General features: G+C 39.8%; 1 protein-coding gene across 1 annotated transcript in view; it reads left to right on the forward strand.

The window, feature by feature from the left end:
- Positions 1 to 335: 335 nt before the first annotated feature.
- Positions 336 to 27,848, forward strand: part of LOC144752469 (olfactory receptor class A-like protein 4) — a 43,638-nt gene continuing 16,125 nt past the window's right edge. The window contains exons 1-2 of the mRNA XM_078640391.1: positions 336 to 468; positions 4,277 to 4,339. Coding sequence (XP_078496517.1) covers positions 336 to 468; positions 4,277 to 4,339 — 196 coding nt within the window. The remainder of the gene's footprint in view (positions 469 to 4,276; positions 4,340 to 27,848) is intronic.

Consider the following 27,848-nt stretch of genomic DNA (forward strand, 5'->3'; position numbering starts at 1 on the left):
CAAGGTAGTTTTTAAACAAAACTTTTGAAAAAGAAGGTTTTCCTGAATCCATCACAAGTGATAATGGGGTACAATTTGTTTCTTTGGAAATGAAAGCATTTTTACAACGTCATGGGATTATTCACAAACGTGCATCAGTTTATTACCCACAAAGTAACGGTATTGTGGAAAGGTGGATTAGAGTATTTAAAGAATTTCTACAATTGGCAATGTCTCATGGGAAGGATTGTAAACAAACTTTGAGTGAAATATAGTGGTGCTACAGAAATACTCCTAGAAGTATGAATGATCTAACCCCTTTTCAAAAAATGAGAGGTAGGAAATGTATATCCAACATGTATCAATCTTGGATGAAAGACCTGTTTCTTGAAGAAAAAGAAGAAAAAGATAAGAGGGGTAGAGTTGTTCAGAGTGGAAATGTGAAAACCACTCTTATCAATGCCAATGACTGGGTTAGAGTAAAAAAAGGTAGGTTTGTTAAATCCGGTGAATCTAAATTTTCAGATCCATTGAAAGTTCTGGGACATCCCGTGTTCCAGATTCCAGTTGTGACATCACCAAGATACCACAGAGCGCTTTACATAAACAGCATTACAGATGGACACATTACATTTTCAGGCATGGGGAGATGAAATAATTTGCACCAATCACAGGATGCCTGAGCCGATACTCGAACCTGGTTCTCCATCTTGAAGGTAGGCTGCTCTGGCCATTATCCCACACCTGACCGCTGCTCAGTGGACTGTCTACTTTCTGCATTGGCTTCATGAAAGGCTTACAGCTGCAGTTTCAATTACCATGCTCTTTGCTTCTGTGTTTATTAAGCTTCTGCCACCACAATCTCTTCGTGCTGACCCCTCAGCTAACACAGTTGTTTTTTGCACCTTCGCCGCCACTTAATATACCTGTGCCACCCCCACCAAGCCACCCCCTCATACCGCTCACCACACTGCTTATTTAAAATTATATTTCTTCGCAGTGTTATATACCACCAACTCGACCCGAAGGGATCAGAGCGCTTTATATGATCACCTGTTACATTACAGATGGACACATTCCTTTTTCAGGCACAGGGAGATTAGGTGATTTGCACACAATCACAGGATTCTTAAGCCAATGCCGAGATTCGAACATGGTTCCCCAGCTTCACGGTCGGCTGCTTTGGCTGTTACCCCACATCCGGCCGCTGCTCCCTCCTCTCCTGTTCCTCCCTCTTTCCTCTTCCTCATGTGGTCACTCAATCTAGGCACTTCGTGCGCCACATAATAACACAGCATTCAATGCAACATACACTCCAAAGACCACTCTGTGCCACATAATTACACGCCGCATAATTAAACTGCACTCAATGCCACATACACTCCAAATACCACTCAGTGCCACATAATTGCACTCAGCATAATTACACTGCACTCAATGCAACATACATTCCAAATACCACTTGGTACCACATAATTACACGCCACATAATTACACTACACTCAATGCAACATACACTCCAAATATCATTCAGTGCCACATAATTACACTGCACTCAATGCAACATACACTCCAAATCCCACTCAGTGCCACATAAGTAAACGCCACATAATTACACAGCACTCAATGCAACATACACTCCAAATATGACTCAGTGCCACATAATTACACACCACATAATTACACTCTACTGAATGCAACACACACTCCACACAATACCACTCAGTGCCACATAATTATATGTTACATCATTACACTGCACTCAATGCAACATACACTCCAAACAATACCACTCAGTGCCACATAATTACACGCCACACAATTACACTCCACTGAATACAACATACACTCCTCATAATACCACTCAGTGCCACATAATTACATGCAACATAATTACACTCTACTCAATGCAACATAAATGCACTCCACATAATACCACAGTGCCACATAATTACACGCCACATAATTACACTGCACTCAATGCCACAGACACTCCAAATACCACTCAGTGCCACATAATTGCACTCAGCATAATTACACTGCACTCAATGCAACATACATTCCAAATACCACTTAGTACCACATAATTACACGCCACATAACTACACTGCACTCAATGCAACATACACTCCAAATATCATTCAATGCCACATAATTACACTGCACTCAATGCAACATACACTCCAAATCCCACTCAGTGCCACATAAGTACACGCCACATAATTACACAGCACTCAATGCAACATACACTCCAAATATGACTCAGTGCCACATAATTACACACCACATAATTACACTCTACTGAATGCAACACACACTCCACACAATACCACTCAGTGCCACATAATTATATGTTACATCATTACACTGCACTCAATTCAACATACACTCCAAACAATACCACTCAGTGCCACATAATTACACGCCACACAATTACACTCCACTGAATACAACATACACTCCTCATAATACCACTCAGTGCCACATAATTACATGCAACATAATTACACTCTACTCAATGCAACATAAATACACTCCACATAATACCACAGTGCCACATAATTATATGCTACATAATTACACTGCACTCAATACAACATACACTCCAAATAATACCACTCAGTGCCACATAATTACACGCCACACAACTACACTCTACTGAATACAACATAACCTCCCCATAATACCACTCAGTGCCACATAATTATATGCAACATAATTACACTGCCCTCAATGCAACATACACTCCAAATACCACTCAATGCCAGATAATTACACACCACATAATTACACTCTACTGAATGCAACATACACTTCAAACAATACCACTCAGTGCCACATAATTACACGCCACATAATTACACGCCACACAATTACACCCCACTGAATACAACATACACTCCTCATAATACCACTCAGTGCCACATAATTATACGCTACATAAAAACACTGCACTCAATGCAACATACTCTCCAAATAATACCACTCAGTGCCACATAATTACACGTCACACAATTACACTCTACTGAATATAACATAACCTCCCCATAATACCACTCAGTGCCACATAATTATATGCAACATAATTACACTGCACTCAATGCAACATACACTCCAAATACCACTCAATGCCAGATAATTACACACCACCTAATTACACTCTACTGAATGCAACACACACTCCACACAATACCACTCAGTGCCACATAATTATATGCTACATCATTACACTGCACTCAATGTAACATACACTCCAAACAATACCACTCAGTGCCATATAATAATATGCTACATAATTACACAGCACTCAATGCAACATACACTCCAAATACCACTCAGTGCCACATAATTACACGCCACAAAATTACACTCTACTGAATACAACAAACACTCCCATATTACCACTCAGTGCTACATAATTACATGCCACATACTTACACTCTACTCAATGCAACATAAAGACACTTTATCTGTCTATCTATCGCCCTCACTCTATCTGTCTATCTATCGCACTCACTCTATCGCCATCACTCTGTCTATCGATCGCCCTCAATCTGTCTATCGCCCTCACTCTGTCTATCTATCTATCTATCTATCTATCTATCTATCTATCTATCTATCTATCTATCTATCTATCTATCGCCCTCCCTCTATCTATCTATCACACTCACTCTATCTATCTATTGCACTCACTCTCTCTATCTATCGTACTCACTCTATCTATCTATTACATCACCACAGCATCACTCAGCACCACCACAGCATCACTCAGGTGCACCACAACATCACTATGCGCTACCACAGCATCAATCTGTGTAACCATTCAACAACAACTGGTTCAAATATGTTCTCTCAATGTTTCAAGCTTTATTACAAATGTCACAAAAAGATGTTAATATTTCTCTTCTGTTCTTGGATTTTCATCACAATAAAATACAATGAACATAATCTTCACAAAAGTCATTTACAAAAGCTATTGCCATTATAAATTACAATTACTTTTATTTAAATATTAATGATTAAAAAAATTAAAAGCCATTGGTATTTGTAATATCAATACATCCAAGTCACGCAAATACAACACATATTGCATTACAAATGCTATAGGTGTCACATTTGTGAAAGTTAAAACTATTGGCATTGTAAATGACAAAGCTATTAATTTCGCTATTTTCAAAACCAACACATAAATAAAAATTTGTCATTTACAATACCAATAGCTCAAACTTTCCTAATGCGAGACCTATTGCATTGCAAATGCTTGTTTTTATATCAGGTATTCTTAATTGATTTTCAGTACAAAACTATGAAGCAATAAAATCTATAGACAAAGAAAATAAGACCATGACAGGTGGAAATGGTAAATGAATGAAGAAGGTACAGAAAAGGTAGAGTGTCCGATTTAGCTGTTCACGGGTCACTGTATGGGTCCTTATTACAGACATGCATAAAGGCCTGTTCTTACATAACGTTGGTATGGATAAGCCGTTTCCAAAAGGTACTCGGAAAAGAAGACTAGAAGAGGATAGATATGTAGAGGAAGTTCTAAAGTAGGAAGTTCAGATATCTTGCTCCTATTATATATCTCCAGCACAATGATGAGATTGGAGGTCTACACATACAAGACCCTAGGGTACAGGCCAGAGAGATGCCTGCATTCAGGGAGTTTTGGTGGTAATAAAGTAAGCATCTAAAGACTTCCAGATAGGTCTGTGTTGGAGTTTCCATGGAGAAGGCCAAAGAACAGTGTTGTTGCACCCCGATGTGTGATACCCTGTATCTTTGATCCTTTCTTACTTGGGTTCCTTTTGAAATCTCAGAGTGGCCTCCAGATTCCCACCTCTTTGGTCAGACATGGACAAGGGCCCTGTTTCAATCTGAGATGCGAGAAAGGATGAGAAGATGTATACTGTACTAAAATGTGATTCTTTTAAATGCTTACACCTGATGGCGCGGAATCCAAGTTCTCCAGTGCCTGAGCCCTCTCCTATAAAAAAAAATAGGGGCTAGCCCTTTCTTACACCCACGGCATTCAGTGGTCCTCTTTTATGTTCTTGGAGAATGTGATTAAGTCTGACATGGGAAAATGCACAGCAGGACAATTTTACCACATATTATATGACTCAGCTATGTGGCATCAGTGACATTCTGTCCCAGTGATAATGAAGAAGTTAGACAGCAAATATATATTCCTTACTGTTGTTTTATTCTCTCACCATCTCCCTTTGCACTGTGTTGTGTGTTCTCTGAGGGCTGCCCCACTTCGACCACAATAGCTCCATCATAAATTCAGCTAAAATGATTGGCTTGCTGGGCAAGTATTTCTTCCAGTATTCCTCCTTGCAACTCAGGAACACAGATCCAGGTGCCTTCATGACTGCTTGTAAAGTGCTTATGTAGAAAGATGTAGAAAAATTACACAAATGTGCTTTCGGCTTCTTTCCAGCCAGAGGGAGCTCTGGGGCAGATGCAAATGCAAAAATCACACCAGTACTTTCATACTACTGTCTGGGACTATTCGTCAGAGTATCTGTGGGCGAGTTAATCCAGGTTATTACCAGTAAGTCACCGAATCTTTTTCAGCCAAGTACAATCATCCGGAGCGGACTGTTAAGGTTGTCTTTTGGATTTTCTTATTACTTTAGAAAGCAGACTTTTCAGGACAAACCCACAAGCAACCTCAGGAAAAACATCCAAAGATCATTAATTTAGCTGAGCAGTAGAAATTAAACTGATACCAATGCAGCAAAGAGCAATTGATCTGTGAGAAGTGTCTTGCTGGCCTACAAAAGTATCTCATAGAGCAGGGTTCTCCAAAGTCGGTCATGGAGGGCCGGTTCCATGCCAGATTTTTAGTATATCCCCATTTAGATAAATGTAGTTATCTTGAAAACTGGCATGGTCCGACCCTCCAGGGCCAACTTTGGAAACTTGAAACTGACGAGCACACGTGCTGCGGGCCACCGAGTCATTGCTGATAATGCCTACTATATAAAAGTCTTCGGAAACTTAGATTCTCTGATATCTGGTTGAAATCTACAACGTCCTTGTGAATACACTTTTTTTCACTCTATGAAGCCTTGAAGAAGTCTCCTTGTGAGATGAAACGCGTTGGCTGTGGTCTTCTGTTTTTAAGAAAAACACAATAAAGAGAAATCCTTTTAAGAAATCCACATCTGGGATTTGGACATCGTCTTGTGTGCTCAATGCCTCTTGAATACTGATATTGGTTGTGTATAATACCAACTTTGGAGAACCCTGCCCTAGAGGGTTGATGGTTATTTAGGAGTTAGACATCGCCCCTTCCACCAGTGCCGTTCACCTTCCTTCTTTAGGATTAACCATTGTCTACTGACTCACCCTGTCTGAGTTATAGAGATCACTGCAGCTCAAGGCCCTGTTGCTGGCTCATCTAGATAAGAGGTCAATGCAAAGACCATGGGGCATCTTTGTAACATCTGTGCCTTCATTTTTCATTAGAAGAATGCTCATTACCTCAGGTCTTCCCCCAGGCTTTGCGTCATACATTTAAAAGATGTCTATTTTATGAATCTGATCTGGGATCCCCACAGGAGTACTCAGGCATATGGCTGGACAGAGCATTTTGAGTACAAAATCACCCATTTTAGTGTGAGATCCAAGTCTACGGAGTTCACTCTAGCTGTGTAAAACTTTTATTACTCATGTGTAGTCGTTTGAAATACCCGATTATTGTACAAGTGTAGTTTGAAAAGCTTCACGTTTCCTACTCCTATGCATTTGTATAGTTTTCCCTTGTGATTGTTATATGATGCCAATAAACCAATAGAACTTGGAATGCAAGTACACAGTTTGATTAGATTTTTCTTTTGAGTACTGCAAAGCTATGTAACCTTCATGTAATTTGCAAACATTTTGCAGGCAAGTGCACATGTTGCTTCAAACAGAAGTAGGGTGGGAGCACACTGCCTCACATCCCAGCACACAATTTCCACCAATACATAATGGTAAATGTAGCACATGCTAACACTTCTGCATTAGTGGTCTCTAATTTGTCATCCTTGTTGCTTCAGCATGTGCTGAGTAACTTTAGAAACATGTTTCTGGATTAATTTCCTTATCAGTAGAGAGCCACAAGTCATTCTGGGGATGCTGGAAATGCTGCCCAAAGTCTTCACAGATCTTTATATCACTAATTGGGTTCAGTGCATCAACACAAGCTCGTCAGCTCAAGAGCACAAGGAAGCCTTTTCAAACATAAGGTAGGTGGGAGCACACTGCCTCGCATCCCAGCACACAAATTGCTCCAATGCATCATGGTAAATGTAGTGCATGATAACACTTTCTGCAGTAGTAGTCTTTTTTTTTTTGTCCTCATTTGTACATAGCCGATATATATTTGAGAGGTCGAATGTAGAGGCAGAGACAAAACCCACAGAGGAAGAGGCCCGAAGTCTAATGGCCTTAGATCACAAGAGTTGGGACTCCCGATCGCTTCATTCACTGAAGGCGTGTTCCCAACGCTTCGGGTCCACACCTGGCCTCGACCTTCATCCTCATGGTCCATCACTCTGTGCCCCAGGCTCGCTCTCCAGTATAACAGGTCCCGCAGAGGATTCTGCTCTGGCATTATCAGTCCACATCCAATGGACTATTCCAGACCTGTATGGCTAAACATAATCATAGGACTGAGATCCCCTAGCATTTACTACAAGAAGAAAATAAAAGAGATAAAAAGAAAACAAAGAAAAAAAGAAGAAAAAACGTGTCTACCAAGAAATAGGAGGTACAATTGGTTTGGCCATCACAAACCACAAACCGTTAACAATCATGACCTATGACGCAGCTAATGCGTTTGACAGGGTGAATTGGGTGTTTTTACAAGGAATAATACGGCGTTTCAACCTAGGTGATACGTTTTTACAAGTTGTTAAATCCTTATATAATAGCCCAGTTGCACGGGTATTGATAAATGGATCCCTTTCACCCCAATTTAAAATAGGAAGAGGAACCAGGCAAGGGTGTCCCCTTTCTCCACTGCTTTTTGATATGTTTATCGAACCACTTGCTATTAAGCTGAGGAAATCTCAGGAAATAACTCCTTTTGTTTGTAATGATTGGAAAAAAAAATAAGCCTTTACGCAGATGACCTAATGTTTTTTACGGGCCACCCACAAGATTCAATACCGACTATTTGGGAAATTATAACAAAATTTGGGGAAATATCTGGTTACGCAGTGAACCACGATAAAACTGAAATTATGCAATGAAACACACTTTATAGTTGCCCACAGATTAAGCAAAATATTAGGTAATTGGGTATAGAGGTGGTACATAAAATTGAATAAATAGCAAAGGTTAATTTTGATAAAGTAACTGCGAAAGTAAGAACATTACTACAGAAATGGGATGCCTTGCCATTATCCTTTTTAGGCAAATCTAATCTTATAAAGATGTCTATCCTTCCAAAGTATACGTTTTTATTTAACTCTATTCCTCTGGAGTTTAAGAAGGAATGGATAAATAAGGTGCAAAGTCTTTTTGTTAGTTTCATATGTGCAAAAAAAAGCCCCCGAATAGCTTGGCAAAAGCTTAGAGCTAAAAAAGAGAATGGTGCGATAGCAACTCCAGATCTGCTTCAGTATCAGAGGGCATCCCACCTAAAAATCTTCAGGCAGCTACTTGGTGACATCCCAGCATTTTCACCACTATTTCAGGCCCTAACAGCTATTTATAAATCCCAAGCTAGATTCTTCTTGTTTAAATTTGGTGACCCAAAATACTACAAGAAAGTGAAATTAAAAGTCCTATTTGCAGCCTGTAGGGGATGGCATCAAGTTTCACAACGTATCCCCTATTACAGTACTTTGGCCCCAATTTGGAACTCACCGGGAACCCCAATTTGTTTACAAGACTCCCTAGCCAGAGCAATTCAAGACAATGGAATAGAAAGGTGGGGGAGTTGTTGGAGGACGATGAATTGATATCATGGCCAAATCTTCTAGTTGCAACAAAGGGGGACATTTCCAAATTTAAGTATCTTCAACTACTAAGCTGGGCTAAATCACTTAAAAAAAACTGGAAATGGAAATGGGTGGTTTGAACGGAAGGCAGCGACTTTCCCAGTGGGACGGAACGAAATTGCTATATGGTACAGGAATATGATCCACTCCCATGAAGATTTGCAGCAGTGGCCCGGATCTATTTGGAGGAAAGAGCTGCCGACCTACGATCGGGATACCTTATGGCAAGTATCTCTATCTCTTCTATGGCAAAGTGTTAAAGCTGCACCATTAAGAAAAAAACATCTATTTACAGTTCACAAGGCTTATTGGACCCCGAGAAGATTATCCAAGTTTGGTTCCAGGAGAGTGAAATGTCAAAAGTGCGGGGAAATAGAGGCTGTTGAAGTACATATGTTTTGGAGATGCCCAGCAATTCAATCGTTTTGGGAGAAAGTAGGTGAGACGATTTTCAGCATCATGGGGGTTGAAGGAAAGGTGAGTCTCCCACAGGTAATTTTTGGGGTAATACCAGATGAGGATACTTTAACTAGTTTCTCGAAGAAGTATGAAAGTTTAATGTTTGTGCTAATTTTACTGGCACGAAGGGAACTATATGTTAAATGGGTTTTACCTGTCCCTTCGTTAGAGAGCGAATGGATCAACTCGGTCCATAGGGTAGCCAAATTAGATAGGGCAATAGGCACAACAACAAAAAACTAGATTTTGGGATATTTGGGACAACTATTGTAAAACCAGATAGGAGCAGTTGAAGGGGCACATTAGGTATAGTGTAGTAAATATCTTTTCAATGCAGTAGTAGTCTTTAATTGGTCACCTTTGTTGCTGCAGCGTGCACTGTGTAAGTCTAGACACGTGTTTTTGGATTCATTCCTTCATCAGTAGAGAGCCACAAGTCCTTCTGGGGGTGCTGAAAATGCTGCCCAAAGTCTTCTCAGATCTTTATACCACTCACTGGGCGCAGGTGCATCAACATAAGCTCGTCAGCTGAGTAACTCAAGGAAGCTCTCTACTGACGAAGGAATCAATCCAAAAACATGTGTCTACAGTTACAAAGCACAAGCTGTACCAACAAGGATGAAATAATTAAAGACTACTACCGAAGTAAGTGTTATCATGCACTGCATTACCATGATGCATTGATGCATTGGGGCAAATTATGTGCTGGGATGTGAGGCAGTGTGCTCCCACCCACCTTCTGTTTGAAAAGTGCACATGTTTCACTTGTGTACAAAATACTTACACAAATCCAGATTTAAACAGGAACTCCCAATTCTGGTGGAACTTCATGACCTTCACATATTTCATAGATTTGGGTAGGAATGCCTAATGCTTGCAAAAAATAAATCTCTGCAACTTCAGACACTCCTAATATTTACCATGGTGATAGCAATGGCTGTGACTTTTTTACCCTTTCAAGATTTTTGCATTTACCAATACCTGGACCATTGGTTAGATAAAGATTCTCTCTTTCAAGCTGTCCTCAATGCTCATATGAAGTCCCTTCATAATGACCAAGGTTTGTCAAAAAGTGTAGAGAAATAGTCTTTGGTTCCCCTTCTCAAACTCCCCTTTCCTTTGTCCTCTGTTAGGTATCAGACATGCAACCTACTTGATGGAACGTATCAATGACAGCGATGATGCCACCTTACGTGACATTGCAACATGGATGAAAAAGTCTCAAACTCCTCGGAGGTCAAGAGAAAATCTTCCACATTTTAATAAGTCATCAGTTCAACACAAAACAGTGGCTCAAGATACCAAACAATAAAGAAATAGATCTGTCCAATATCTCTTGACAACCTGGAAGCTGAATTATTCCTCTGAAAACATTATAAGCGGCAGATCAACAACTAAAGCCCACTTGAACACCAATCTATGTCGCAAAATAGTCCCATACCCTAAAACCTTCCAAAAAGTGGTGATTGTCAAAAAATGTTTGTTATAAAGACAAATCATAGAAATTGTACATAACAAAATAGACTGGACCACCTTAGAAATACTAGCACTACGGACACTTAGGGCCTGATTAAGTTGGCGGTCAGACATTGGTCAGACCGCCATTGTTGCAGTAGTGGGACCGGCTGCCTACCAGGCGGCCTACCCACCTACTGCATTATGATGCGACTGCCCCTGTGGCAGTCGCATGCCCTATCTCTTGTATTACGGTGGGGATGCAGTTAAGAGAACCCGCCGCAATACAAAAAAAATGGCACTTTAATATCCCTGCACTAAACGGCAGGCACCATACAGTGCCTACCACATGATGCCCGGGACATGTAGGGGGCACCATAGGTGCCCCCCCCAGTGCCCTTGCCCCAGGCCCAGAAGATAAGGAGCGCCCGCTACAGGCCCCCAAATCCATTTCACCTTGCTGTTTAGTGGCTGGATGACCTCCACAAAATGATCAGTTAAAAGGGATATCATTATTCCAACGGCGGCTGGGCAATGCGGCTGTTCCGACAGGGGGTCGGAAAATGACCGCCTGTCGGAACCTTGGTGGTCAGTCTTTCTGACCGCCAAGTTTCCATCTGCCAATGTAATCTAGCGGCAGAAAACCGCAGTGCGAAGGCGGTAGCGGGACCTCCGCCATCGTAATGAGGCCCTTAGTCCTTGATTTAGAGAGCTGTTACTCTCTCAGGACAACAGAGTATTTCACTGATGGTGCAATAACACTCCAAGATGACTACTGCCCCAGTGGATATCTCTCACATTGTCAGGTACTACCGGCATGGTGGTTTCTGTCAATGCATTATGAGTGTCCCATACAGCTCTATCAACGTGATGGAGCCATATGCCACACTTTCCCCCCCAAAAAAAATTCAAAAAGAAAATCCCTTCACAGGAGTTTCTCCCATGTAGTGGGGATCATTGAATTTTTTTTTCTGTAACCTACTGCCATGTTTTGGATGACGGTAAAGAAAAGTTAAAATGTGTCATTTGTTTGCCCACTCTAAGTAGGGCAGGCACACAAATGGCAAACCCTCTGATGGCTCTTATTCCGTCGGGCCGTTGGAGGTGAATGTCAGTGGCAGAGACAGTGTGGTCTCTACTGCTGACATACTGAAGGTCAGCCCAACTTTAAATGAGGTGGGTGGACCTTCAGTTCGGTGGAAAGTATACTCCGTTGTAACGACAGAGTACCCTTTCTGCCACACTCTAAATCAGGTCCTTACACAAAACTATTAAGTGAACAAAAGGGACCCTTTATATCTACTGGAGGCAGTATCAATTACGTTTCAATAAAAAACCTTCGTAAGGAAAATGCCTCCTTTTACTCAGACATAACTACAATATACAATGACAATCATTATAAAGAAGTTTCTCTGTAATTCTGATCCACAATTTTGTACCTTTTCACATTGATGTGTTGGAGTGCTAGAAATCCTCAAACTTCTTCTCAGGGGTCTTACCAATAAGTAGTCCATTCAAAAGCAGCAAAGAAATCAACAGAGAATCTGAAATATGAAAATACATCTTTATTACAATTAATTGTGAGGCTACGTCGCCCAGTCACACCTAAAGCAACTGAATGAGGCAGCCCGCTGAATGGTCTCAGCACAGACCTTTTATACCATTTATTATGCCCTAGGCACACATTTTCTCTTTGAAGTACATTATTGTCGGTCATTCCCAGGACGTGCACGCAAAGCACTGTAGATGACAAACCCACTTTCAAGATAAGTCCAGGCCATAAACAATGTCCACATAATGCATACATTCTCTAGCTGACAAGGCCGGATAAGCCCAAAACAGTAAGATCACAGCCCATGTCATAAATAGCTCGTGGAGGCAGGAACAGGAACAGATGGAAGTAAGATAGGCAGGGTGTGTGTGCGATGAAAAGGTTTATGGCATGTTGTGCCTTGATGCTATCTCGCTCGGCCACTGGGAGAGGAACTGACCAAACAGGTTCGGCCTGGGGCAATGTTGCAGTTGTCCAGGTCAGAGAAAAGTCAATTAAGGTGTACGTGTCCTTTGGAATCGAATTTAGCTGTATTATAAGCCTATGTGAGGGTAACCCACAAAATGGCTGCCGTACACAAAATGGAAGCCAAGGTTTCAGGACGAAAATGACTATTTCGAGGTGAAATCGTCACTCGAATATGACGAAAAATGCTTGTACATAGTGTACTAGCCATTCTCGGTCTTTTGATATAAAAATCGTCATGCTACGACAAAAATTATTACACGAGTCCAGAATTTTCAGTACCACAGACGCTCCTTTTGCCCTTACATAGGCAATAACCTATACTCACGCTAGTCTGAGTCCAGGTCTATATTTATCAAATCATCAAGATGTTGCTGAAGCATAATCCTATTACTTAGCGACTCTCTCGGGACAGGTCTCCTTACACACGCAGTAGCACAAAGGCCATATATGGCAGGACCAAATAGGGAACGCCTCTATCTATAGTATGTGGTATAAGACCACACACCCAACAATTAGTGACGTTCACTACTAACTGGTGTCGATGCAGAAACTGTACAAAAGGAATTATCAGTAAACTCTGACCTCCTAACTAGTCCATGTTCAGGTAAAATCTGGAAAGAATGCAAAGAAGTAGAAGTAGGAAGAGACATAGGTTGGGAGGTGGGTGCAGATGTGAATTGGGCAGCAAAAACAATCCCACCCATAAAAGACAATGCCATGTTTAAAAAAACACTAGAAAACACGTCATTAAGAACATAGAGACAAAGTAGTGACCGTTATTACAAATGACATAATTTTCCACAACCCTAAGCAAAAAGTAAATCCTAAAATTATCTAGTAACATTTTAGGTTTTCCTATGCATTTTCTGTAATTCATTTTACGTTCAAGTGAAGCAGTGGTGACCCTCATTAATGCTCTGAGGTGAAAAGGGGATACTCTTTCACAGAAAATGGACTTTATTCTGCTTTCACTAAACAGAATACTACTTTAAAATAATGCCAGCAGAACAATAAAATCATTCTCCTAACATGTAGTCTATACAATCACACGGAAACCTCTATGCCCAGTCTGTTCAAAAAGCCTCTCTGGCAGACTTCTATTGTCCAATCAAGTCTGCTCCCGTTGTTGTATGGGCCTTTGGATTCAGGCCTTCCATGCTCTTGACGTTCAGTATCTGTTGGAGTGCCCTCCTGGCAAACACTCATAGCTCATTCACAAAGTCTCAATGTCTCAAGGCAGTGCACCGTATCTCTCCTCTGCGGCAGACACTACAGATATTGTGCGCTTCATTGATCAATGGGCACAGATCATCTCGTGCAGACCCGGGACCATTCTCAGACTCCAACACTCATCATTCAGTGTCAGAGGACGCTCAGGCTGCTCTTTCATGGGCACCAGAATGGAGTGCCTTTTGCCGCTCTTGGATCCTCCGGTGCACTGCACTTCCGTTGAAGCAAGGGAAAAAAGGGGGGTGCTTGGCCAAAACTCAGGCCAAGGGGCTCAAGGGACTGCACACTGTCAGAGGTTAACCAGCACATAACAGGCGCTCTTTTGCACTGAAATCTCAAGGGACTGCACACTGTCAGAGCAGAGGTTAACCAGCACATAACAGGTGCTCTTTTGCACTTAAATCTCAAGGGACTGTGGCAAAACCAGCTCCTTCTTCTTGATGTTGAACGCCTTCTGATGAAGCAAGTGCGGTGCTTTAAACAGTTCATTGTACAACAAGGGGACTGCAAACAGGTGGCCTGCGATCTTCAAAGGAGTGGCCACACGCCATGGGACAATTCTGTGTTGGAATACACTGTCATTCTCGAAGGCAATACAAAAACAAAGGCAATAGGCAAAACAGTGCTCTAGTCTCTTCGATTGGGTTTCCGTGTGAGAGCATATCCTTCATCATCATAGCGACATGGGAATTCTATCTGAATGGATGTCCTCACACATAGTGGGATTTCTCATGGGGCAAACACATTTTATCTCAATTATTATATATAAGTGTTCCTAAAATCCTCATCTAGAACATCTCAAAAGCGGGATCACATACATATTATCATAATAATTGTGCATCAGTTGGGACTATGCAATACAAAAGCTAATTATCAAGATGTGGAAACAAAAGACAAGAACTAGAGAGTCCTGGTATTTCCATTATGTAAAATACATCTGTTTCATTCAAATTAAAGCAGCAGAAAAAGGAACTAAAAACCAAATTAGAATAGGCAGAATTTGTCATATTAAAAAACGTAATGGGTCTCCTATTGAGGTGGAAAGTTTATCTTAGTATAGTATTGAGTCAGTTAATCAGTCCTAACAGTCAGACTGGAAAAACATCAGAATAGGCCTAAAGAAAATTCTTAGTAATCAGTCTAGTTATGCAACAGGGAATTATACATAAAATGGGGGTCCATGGTACATTACTGCAATCTGAAAATGCGAACCTGAACAATACACTGATAATAATAAAAGCTGACTGGTGAAAGGAATACGGAAAAGAGAATAGGACACAGCTAAAATCTCCAATAACTAGGCCTGATGCGCTTGGGTGATAGTCAGGCATGTGACACAACTAATGTTCCAGTTCCTTCTTCAGGAAAAAATGAAACCTGGTTTCTTTTACGCTCCAGAGCCATAGGAAGGCCACTGAGGAAGCAGAATAAAACTGACTAATGTGAAATAGAAATTAGGTCACCATGTACAAGAGTCACAAATCTATAATGTATCCTTACGTCCAATCAGGATATATAATTTTAGGGCTGCCTGTTTCCTTACAGGAAAGGGCAGTATCGTGACTACAAATAACACAATTTGCTGTTTATTTTTCTTCAGTACTTATAGCCAAATTTGACATACACTGGTGAAGTGTTGTCTGTCTGGTTCATAATATAAGAAAAAAATCATATCTGTGAATTTTAGTATCAGCGAAAATTTTACTCAACTGTTGACAGCGACACGTATCGTCATACATGTCCCTGATAACGACACGGGTGAATTTGTAATAATTTTTTAAGCAGCAACATACAACATAAAACATGCAAAAACGCACAAAACGGACGTCAAGCCATCGATATACTCGCTGTAAAATGATAGCATATATAAATGAGTGGTGAAGCATAATACCGTGTAAGGATACCCTCCTGTTTGACAGTAGATCACCAATAGTGGGTATTTGCTGTCAAATACAACTTTCGGACACACAGAACGAGTAAGAACAATTCATGATAGAACAAAATACACAAACATGAAAAACGCATGGACATTTCTTTTTAAAGAAGTTGAGCAAAAACACATCTTTGTCTAACCAACCAAACTCACGTGTCTTGTCTTCTTTAAATCACCCAGAACAATCCATGAATGGTCTGTAGGCAGAAGCAACAAAAAAAAAACATACACAACACACAAGAGAGACATTTCTGACAACAAGCGAATTTCAATTATAACTTTTATTCAGAAGACAAAACATTATACACATTAAGAAACACAAAAATAAATTTCCATTACTTAACTGTTACCATCTTGTCAGTCACCTTGCAACATGAAGCCCTTTTGACTTTTCCAAAGGTAAAATCGTTTCCCTGACACCTAAAATTACAATCTCCATGATAAAAAACTTCTTACTTGGCAAATCGTTCTACTTATTCATGTAGGCTTCAACATTTTAGTAAAAGGCTGCATCCTATTTTTTGTGTCTAAGCAAACAACAACACTTCGTTTTCTGTCAAATTTAAAACGACTAGCAGACATTATTTTTCTATAGCAGAAATACAAATGTCATGATGTTGGGACTTTTAAAGAAACCTTTCAAGAAACCTTTTTTATATTTAGACAGAAGGCCTACTACATTTACTGTGAAGGGTTCACACATACCAGTTTTTTAGAACAAATGTTTGCTACCACCCTCTACAATGGTACTCATTTTAGCAACCTAACATTGATGAACGTCTGAAATGGGCCCTGCTAATTTTAGAACCTTCAACCCTGATATTAAACATAAACCTCTGCACCGGGCACATTGGCTCACCGAGCTATGAAAAACAACCTCAATAACAACCCACAAGTTTGTATTATACCCAAATGTATGCATTTACTGAAGCCAGAGACACTTTCACTATGGTAAATGACAAGAATCTGTGTTAAAAAACCATTTAACACAATTTCGACTTTTATCTTTGGGGCACTTAAAAATAAATATCCTATAATTGTTTTACATATTAATCATCCTCAGGATGTTATTTACACATTACAGATATTAGACATTAGTCATATCTCATGTAAATCCTTGGAAAAATGAGCTTTTTACGCCTGCGCCAAGTGAAAACCAACATGCAAATTACCTAATTACACCGTAACACATAACTTAAATCAAATTTTAATACTTGGAGGTCATAGTATGAGTCTTAAGCTTTATAAATATCAAAAAACGATTTTTAAAAGCACTTATTTTTTTCTCAAATAATTTTTCCATGATTAATAATTTTTCGTTCAATGAAACCAATTATCTGTTTTTATGATAACTCCACTACAAAAGGTAAGCTGCATCCCTTGCCTATCATTTTTAGATGCATTCATTTATGCGCCTACGCGCAAAAAGCCTAACTTAAAACATGACATTTTTCGCGCCATTTTTAAAGGGCAATCAGTATTTAGCAAAAGAACCAAAAATATACTTTAAAAAAATTGCTTAAAGAGACGAAAACCCCATTTGGATGTCTTCCAGTGATACAAAGTGATGAACCTTATTTTTGTAACCCTCTAAAACACTATTCTGAAATGAAAAAAAATCCAACTGTGCTAAGTCCTGGGCCTAAATAAACGTTCCAATGCTATTTAATGGCCTTCGAAAAACAACATCTGCTGCCTTAAGGCAGGAAAGGCTGAAAACCTGAAAGAGTGCTGAAACCTGAGCACGCTTTTAGTTTTACTGAAAACAGACATTTCAAGTTTTAAAAATGCACGTGCAAAAAGATGCATTTAAATCTAGCAAGAAAAAAATGTACTTTAGCTGAAGTGTTTGCCTTTAAAAAATGCTACAAATTTGTTTTGCTACCAAAGGCACAATTATTTTGAGGCCCTTCATATTCCTAGTGAATGTGAATTAACTTATCTATTTTAAGCATTTAACAGTTTGGTGGAGAAGTGTGGCTCAGGGGTTAGAGGCAGCAGACCCGGAAGCTGAGATCGGTCCTGAACCAGGGTTCAATTCCCCGCCTCGGCAGGGTCTTGGGCTAAAAATTCCACGGACTCGATAATTCTCGCCCCGGTGCCTCCTCGACTCACGGGTTCACACTCTGCGACTCTGGGCAATAGCTTGCTTAATCTCCACAACGGCCCCTCGCGGCGGGATGCCTGACTTTCACCTTGTGGATACCCTGCTATCTCACAGGGGAATACCAGAAAGGGTTCCCTAAGCAAGCGCCGGGAAACCCACTGCGGGTAGCTGTGCGCTATATAAGCTCAACTACATTTACATTTACAGTTTGCACATATGCGTTTTTGCTTAGTCTGTAAATTAAATAGCAACACATAGCGAATTTTAGCATGTGACAGAAAATTGCAGGAGTGTTATTTAATGTCTACTTGATATTAATTAATCTGACATTTTACTTAACAGACTGAAAAACATCAAGAAACCTACAAAAACATTGAGCTCATTGCAGACATAAAGAGAAAAGATTTAAACACTCTGGACACACAATACAGTGCTGTAGCTATTACTGAAGTTACACTAATGAGAAAAACCACATAGACATTGAAACACACATTGAACCCACAAATCGACACTCAGGACAAAAATAAAGCCATTTGTAAATACTAGCTAAGTCATGTTTACAAGAAACACGTCTCAATAGTATTTAAAAAGACTGCAAAAACACAGCCCAACAGACTGCTGTATGTGCACGAAGTCACAATACACTTAATTCACTAGCTTTGGCTGGCAGAACACCAAAAATCGTTCTGTATATTTCCATTCATAAAACTGCACAGAACAAAGGATCCTTGTTTTGTATGTCATATTTTAATTCCCTGGGGATACAAAATCACCAAGGAAGAAATATGTTTTTAAAACTAAACCTATTTAGATTTCCCCTTTTAGGGGAAGCCGGCTAATACAAACGTATACAAAGTTGGCCAACACAAATCTCCAAATTCGCTAAGAACAGGCGTCTTATAGTGCACTAATCTAGCTTCAAACTTCAAGGGGCTATCTCCATCGATACACTCGTAAATATACAAGGCCCTCGGTTTTTGAAAATTGCAATGTTCAAATAAACTAAGGACCAAAGAACTAAGAACTAAGGACTGGGAGCGACCCACTTATACATCAACTAAAGCAGATGGAGAAAAGTCTCTTCATTACCTGCCTACACAAATTGCAATTTGCATATACAAACCTATACAAACCTATCAAAGCTATACCAAACAAATGTTGTCCAAATTCTAACTGCCAAGTTCTAACTGCACTAACAGTCTCTTTTTTTAAAAAAACACTTACGCCAAAAAAAAAGGTTCCTCAGTCAGGAGTGACATCTTTTGGAGAGGTTAAGTCAGAAAAATCAAAAATATACTGGGCCGCAGAGACAAAGAATCCCCCAGAACCTCTGTGCACACAGTACCTCTTTTAGTAGGTTTCTGTCTGGCCTGCCCCAGTAGATTTCTGTCCTCTGACAAGATTACTCCTCCAGATAGTCACTTCTTGATGAGGCCCATCGTTGGTCGCGCCATTTGGAGTACTAGAAATCCTCAAACTCCTTCTCAGGGGTCTTACCAATAAGTAGTCCATTCAAAAGCAGCAAAGAAATCAACAGAGAACCTGAAATATGAAAAGACATCTTTATTACAATTAATTGTGAGGCTACGTCGCCCAGTCACACCTAAAGCAACTGAATGAGGCAGCCCGCTGAATGGTCTCAGCACAGACCTTTTATACCATTTATTATGCCCTAGGCACACATTTTCTCTTTGAAGTACATTATTGTTGGTCATTCCCAGGACGTGCACACAAAGCACTGTAGATGACAAACCCACTTTCTAGATAAGTCCAGGCCATAAACAATGTCCACATAATGCATACATTCTCTAGCTGACAAGGCCAGATAAACCCAAAACAGTAAGATCACAGCCCATGTCATAAATAGCTCGTGGAGGCAGGAACAGGAACAGATGGAAGTAAGATAGGCAGGGTGTGTGTGCGATGAAAAGGTTTATGGCATGTTGTGCCTTGATGCTATCTCGCTCGGCCACTGGGAGAGGAACTGACCAAACAGGTTCGGCCTGGGGCAATGTTGTAGCTTGCCCAGGTCAGAGAAAAGTCAATTAAGGTGTACGTGTCCTTTGGAATCGAATTTAGCTGTATTATAAGCCTATGTGAGGGCAACCCACAAAATGGCTGCCGTACACAAAAGGGAAGCCAAGGTTTCAGGACGAAAATGACGATTTCGAGGTGAAATCGTCACTCGAATATGACGAAAAATGCTTGTACATAGTGTACTAGACATTCTCGGTCTTTTGATATAAAAATCGTCATGCTACGACAAAAATTATTACACGAGTCCAGAATTTTCAGTACCACAGTGTCATTGTATATTGTCGTAATATCTACATATATGGAATTTATTATCACTAATGGGATTCCGTATTGAAGTGTACCTAGTAAGACTGAATCTGTGTCAGTGTTCAGGAAATATGAAGAAAATTAATGGAAGAGTGTTGCCCATTAATCCTTTATGTTAGCATAAGCCAGTACTGTTTCCATAGTCAGACACCCTCTGTAAAGGTTGGTGTCTGATATGGAGTGAAAAGTAAAGTGATTCCAGAAGTCCTTCATGTTAACACACTGTTTATCTCCTGGACAACCAGAAGCAATGCAGGTAAACAGTATGAATGAATATTTACGTTGTGTAGATAAGGAGAAGCAGCGAGAATTCTGTCACATTGTGGCTAAGCATCCATTACGTCCATTAGTTCCCTCCTCTGCAGTGTAGTTGAAGTGCTCCACCGCGAAGGATTGAGCTGCATGAGTCCAGGTGGAGCTACCCAGACACCATCTAGAATTGTACTTTGCGTTCAAAGTAGCCAACTCCTTTATTTATTCTGAACGATTGCAGTTTGTTTGTCAATTTTATTGACATGCAAGCAACATGACCTGATTCTTTGACAAAAAAAATAACAGAAATCATTGCTCACAGCAGAAGAGTGCCAACAACATGACAGCTCAGACATCTGTAACATAGACCCTACACTGGACAGTACTCCAGCGAGACCCCCCCCCCTTGTAAAACAAACTGCTTATCGTGAATAGGTGGACATATTTAGTGAAATAGGAGTAAGTACTTTACTCCCCCTCAGGAAGTATGGCACTACTGTAGGTATTTTCCAGAGGTAGAGATTCCACATAGCCTCACACCCACAAAGAGGATGTACATTTGAAAAGCTCCTTGAACATAATTATAAGTAGACATTCAGCTTCACCTGCAAAGGCTGCAAAATATTTTGCTCTTCAGCCTAATGGTGAGTTAGCATAATGTGTTGACTATAGGGAGTTGGATGTCAATGAGATGCTTCCATACTCTTCCTTAATTTTGATTATGATGAATCAGTTCAGATTACCTAGAATATCTACCCAATTAGACCCATAGTTTAACCCTTGTTGCAATTTGTGACGAGGATGGATGAAAAACAGCTATCATAATCTTATATTGCAACTTGAATACAGCATAATGCAGTTTTGCTTCCACGGACTTTCAATACCTGATTAATTATATTCTTTGGTTTATTTTTTGTATGCAGTGTCTTGTAGTCAATGTATACAATATTTTATTGTATTCAGCATCACAAAAGGAGCACATCAGGGAAATACTAGGCCACGTTTGAGAAAATCAGTTACATCCCAGACTGGAATCACAATGGTTTACTCCGAAGTCACAGGTGTGATGAATTATCAATCACTACAATAAACAAAATAGGTGCAGGTGAGCAGGTAGCAGTGTTCATCATGCAACTTAAAATGGCCTTCACCTTCATTCAAAACCTCACACATCTGAAATTCAAGAAGCTGTTTACTTTGCAAATCAGTGCTCTTGTCTCTTGTCATCCCTTTGTAGCCATTTCTGCCACAAACACTAGCTGTAGGTGCTACAGTGGGTTCTAGACATGAGTGATAATGATTTTAACATTTCTATAGTGCACTCCAAATCAAGAGTCCTATGGTTTCGTTTCTAAGATATTCATTCTACTGAGCAAGTGGTCAATATTAGACAAGCCAATATTTTGCTCTGAATGGTGAAAAAGCCCACTGGGAATTCCAGATTATTAACGCATAGGGGCTTTCCCTGCAGGACCTAAAATCTGGAGGTTGCCCCAAACTGAGACAACTAATGATGATTCTTGGATGATGTGTGGATTTGATTCAAAGTTTGCTTTCACACTCCATAAAGTCAATATATAAAAGCAACCATAAAATCTTCACAAAAAAAACAGATGATTGACAGAATGCTGAACAAATCAAACATTCATCCCTAGTCATAGAGCTGGGTTTAATCCATATTTGTTTTGTGCTCAGCAGGCCACCCCAGTTTGGACCCAGCCATATGCAAATAACAAGTCTACAAATTCTATTGAATGAGTACAGAATTGTTAACACTTGCTACAAAACTTTATCAAATTGCTATAAACAGAAATAAATATATAATTATTGCGATATATATCTTAAAAAAGAAAGAAACAATAAAATTGCATATAACAGTATCAACTTCACTAACTAAAATACACAGTATTTAATTTCAACTAATACATAAAAAATAATGTAAGTAACAAATATAATCTCAGAAACAAATTCTCACAAGCACTTACCTTTGAATAAATGAATGAAAATAATAATACACATAATACATTATATATAATTAATTTCCCTTTAATTAAATCACATATAAATTTAAGTTAATATAAAATTATAATTTTTGTTTATATTCTTAGCAGCAGTCATCTAAAAAATAACACATCATTGTAAAATACACTTTTCACATACTTATAAAAATCTAACATGCATATTAGAATAAATAATACATTACAACAATTGAACAATAACTAATACATTAAGTAAGATAGATAAATATTAATCAGATAGAAAATAAGTTTTAAAAAAATAAAATTCAATATAAGTACATTTATTTTATTTCAACTACCAACTTTATGCTCCTACAAACCCAGCAACCTACAACTAAAATACAACTTAAATAAGCCAGTATTTTACTATTTACATAATTAACAATCACTTAATCTGAGTAATTAACAATTACAAACTATTTAACGTCCCACCCTATACCCCTAGAAACCAAACAATGCACTACTAATGTATAACTTAAATGAATAGGTAATAAACTGTTTACATAATTAACAATAAATTACATAATTAACAATTACAAATTAATTACTAATACTTTTTTGACTTAATAAACTTCTCATCCTATACCCGTACTAAACCAACCATCCACTACTAAAACAGACCTTGCTATAACTAATAATAAAACTAAATAAAAATGTAAATTTAAAATTCAAATTCAAAATATAACACTTAAAAAGGGCAAATTCGTAATCAATTAAAAGTTAAATATAATGAGTTCTAATGTAAATTAACTTCTCATCCTGCCCCCCTGCAAACCTAACAATCCACTACAGCATTATAAATCACTAATATCATTTTTTTTAAACAAAATCACTTAAAATTATAAACTTCACTTAATAAAAATCAAAACAATTATACCAAAAATATTAGCAACTAAAAATAATATTTTAACTAAAACACATTTAAATAATGAAAAACTATATTTTTTATAACTATATTACTCATAATGATATCAGAAACAACGACCAGTTTTAATAACCAGAAAAACAATATCCTATAGCGTGATACTTTTGTATCACAGTATTTTCTTGCTGTTATTCATGGGTTCCAATATTTCAAACTCCTCCAAAGACACCAGTAGGTTAGAAAATGATTTTAGCTTGTGTACTAACCCACGCAGCTGCTTAACTGAATTGCAGTTGTTGTTTCTAGGTAGCAAACCACTAGTCATCGATGGTATTACTTCACATGGGTAATATCTGTGTGGATTCACACAAGTCTGAATATTATGTCCTGTCACCTCTTCATTACTCAGACTTGAAAGTTTTGTCTTGTTTTTTTGTTTGTCAGTATCCTCAGTGTTCACACCTTCTGTTCCTAGCTCTCTCCCTTACATTTCACCCTATGTCTAACAGGATGGCGTTGGTGAGTTGAGTACTAGTTAATGCAAAATGCTGTTCAGTACAGATGTTTGAGTCAGGCAGAGCTGACTGAAACCACTTCAGTTGTTGGTAAATTGAGTACTATTGTAATACTACAAATACCCTATAAAGCAAAGTTTGTGATTAGGCCTCATTATGTACAACACTAAGATATGCCAGATGTGTGGCATGAAGTGCTTTCTAAACACGTATTGGAAAACCCAATGGGATCGTCCCAAAAGGCAGAGCTATTGACTTTGCTGTTGCTTTCTGAGAGCGTAATGGGAGACAGAACACTAACACTAAATTAAGAAAGAATTAAGAAAGAATACACTGAGTTATGCAGTGGAAGTATGCAACTCACCCAATCAGAACAATGTGTGACAGATATGACCCAGGCAGGACAAACAACATAATAGGGAGGAAAGCCATTAAATAAAGTGCAGAAAACAGTGAAAGACAATAGAGCCATCCATTCATGGAACATGTGCTTACCCAAAGCCCACTCAAAGGGGCCGATTACGATGTTGGCCGGAAAACGTCCGACCGGAGGTTGGAGGCTTTATGATCGACATCGTCAGTTCAATTCCGACCCCCTAATTACAATTAAGGCGGTTGGAATTGAAACCGGACGGTTATTCCGACTCGCTTCCAACAGGTTCAAGGAGCCCACCCGCCAGTCAGAGACTGGCCCGTAATCCCATTAGGATGGCGTTTCCGTGTTAGGATTATGATGTCGGTTTCTGAAAGCCTTTCCATAACGGCCGTTCCAACAGGGAAAGGCTGTCGGAAAGCCACTTTGGGGGCCCCCAGCGGGGCACCCTAGCCTTGTTGGTCACCTATGGTAACCGCTGTAAATCCCTGCACTGTGTGGCAGGCATCTTGAGGTGCCTGCCACCGGGTGTAGGGATTTACAGAAACTCCCATTTCTCTATGGGAGCTTGTGCTACTGCCGGTTTATGGCCCTAGCACAAGCTCCCATAGAGAAATGGGGGTATGTGACTGCACAGTGTGCGGTCGCATCGTAATCATTCGGAGGTCGGTCGTCCCGAATCCACAACGGTGTCGGTCGGAGGCAACTCCGACCCACAGTGTATTCAGCCCCTAAGTATGTATTATGTAATGGAAACAATAGGTGTGCCTCCTGACATCTAAAGCTGTCTGTAGTCAAGACTTAAAAAGCAAGTTTATATTATATGCAGTGTGTGGTTAAATAATATTAAACACCAGTCATTTTGATAAAGGTGACAGGACAGTCAGTCAGCTTACTAGTGTAAGATGCCACATTGTGCAACCAATCTTCAAGAATTACAAAGAACATTATGCCAGATTGATGAATAACTGGTTGCAAAGTTCGACCAGTATATTTGCAACCAGTAAACAATTTTATAAAACTGCTTTTGTACTACTAGGTCGGCATATCTCTCCATAGCCCCTATGTCACATGCATTTATTTTGTTTTATAGTGCTACCTACAGTGTAGGGTGTCAGAGCACGTTATCATATGCAGACACAGTGAATCATATGTGTGCAAATCATTTTGAAGGAAGTGTTACATAAAACTATGAGGATTACGAGGTGTAGGAATCACATGTCCTCTTTATTAGTAGGTATTATATTTTCAGTATTTGGTCTGAAAAAGCACAAACCCAGGATTTAAAACATACCACATTGGTTGGGGCTAACTTTACTCATAGGAATTTATTTTTACTACGCTTGGGAGAAATTGTAATTACGGCTGAGCAGTAAAAGAAAATAGTGCTTAATGCTGGATTATGCTTTTCACTCAATTATGCATAATTATGAGTATTTTTGAAGTAATTAAGAGTAATTACACTAGTGAGACTTACACCAATTATGCTTGTCTCTAATTTCTACCCAAAAACCCCTTTTTATCAGCATTAGGATAATGAAATGCTGGTGAAAAACATAATGTTCTAACCTATACAGTGCAGTTTGCGTGTAGCTCTTTGATGACAGTTCATAGGTGTCTGCAGTATATTAGGATTGTAATTTAGGAACCGCAAGTAACAAATAAATCTCTGTGACAAAAGCAGTAGCCCACCGAGCAATCCAAATAAAATACAGGTCTGTGATCTGAATGGTACACGTTCTTTGCAGCAGGCATATAAACATTCTGCGCTACTTATGATGAGTCAAAACTGCTACAAGACAAAACTCTGATCCCTCTCCAACAGGAACATTAATCACCAGAGTGCTCTTGACACTTTTACTGTTGATGGAAAACTGCTGGACACACAAGAAGCTCTGCATCAAGTGCTTTGTAATCTATGAATTATTTCTAAACACAGTGCCTGTCAGTAGCGGGCGGGGTGGGAGTAGCTGCCGGGCGGTGACGTGGGGAGGGGGAGGGGCAGGGTGGGGGGGTAGTAATCTATGGATTACGGAGGATTACAGGTAAGTAAACATATAAATAAGTAAAACGAATTTCGTTGTGCTCACTGCATCCCCAAATGCGATGCAGTTCACGCAACAAAATTCATTTTAATAGTTTATATGTTTACTTACCTGTAATCCTCCATAATCCATAAATTACTACCCCCACCCTGCCCCTCCCCCTCCCCACGTCACTTCCCGGCAGCTACTCCCACCACCGACCGCTTCTGGTGCCTGTTCCCGAGCTCCGAACCATGCTGCTGTACCAGCCGCACCACACTAAGGGGCCTATTACGATGGAGGATTTTCCGCAGTGGAAAAGCATGTGTAACTTCACTGCGGGGGCCTGTTGCGGGCCCCCTGAGTGAAGGGGGGGTGCACATGGGGGGTACCTATGGTACCACCCTGCATTTGTATGCAGAAATCGGCAGGCACCGCACGGTGCCTGCCGCTTTCTGCATACAAATGCAATGTATGCATTTTTACCATTGCGGCGGATGCAGCTTGAAGCCGCACCCGCCGCAATGGTAAAAATAGAGGATGTGACCGCCAGGGTGGCGGTCACATCCTAATTGCACAGGAGGGAACTCCGCAGGCCATGCAGAGGTTCCCTCCTACTCTATGGTGGCGGACGGACTCAGGTCCGTACGCCATCATAATCGGCCCCATAATCAGGCCCTGCTTACACATGCAACATTCCAGAACAGAACTGGAATATAAGTATGCGAACTGACATGTTGAAAGTTATGATGACTGACTTTACCGCTATGCACCACATCCTGAATCAAAACATTAACGCATACGTTGGTTCGTAAAATTTTAATTCACAGTGAGATGCAAGCTGACCTACCTGATAAATATTAATGTGGTAGGACTCAGGTCCGTCCGCCATCATAATCGGCCCCATAATCAGGCCCTGCTTACACATGCAACATTCCAGAACAGAACTGGAATATAAGTATGCGAACTGACATGTTGAAAGTTATGATGACTGACTTTACCGCTATGCACCACATCCCGAATCAAAACATTAACGCATATGTTGATTCGTAAAATTTTAATTCACAGTGGGATGCAAGCTGACCTACCTGATAAATATTAATGTGGTAGGTTGCAATTTGCAACTCACTACAACTGGAGCCCATCACATGGATAGTGGCCTGCTGAGGTCACCACATCATCATGTCTGTGACCGCTTTTAATTAAAGTCAACTTTTTCTTAAATGCAGCCCAATTTCCCTAAAAGAAAATACATTTTTGTTTGTTTGAGGGT

The sequence above is a fragment of the Lissotriton helveticus genome, chromosome 5_1 (genome assembly GCF_964261635.1).
Source record: "Lissotriton helveticus chromosome 5_1, aLisHel1.1, whole genome shotgun sequence".
Classification (NCBI taxonomy): domain Eukaryota; kingdom Metazoa; phylum Chordata; class Amphibia; order Caudata; family Salamandridae; genus Lissotriton; species Lissotriton helveticus.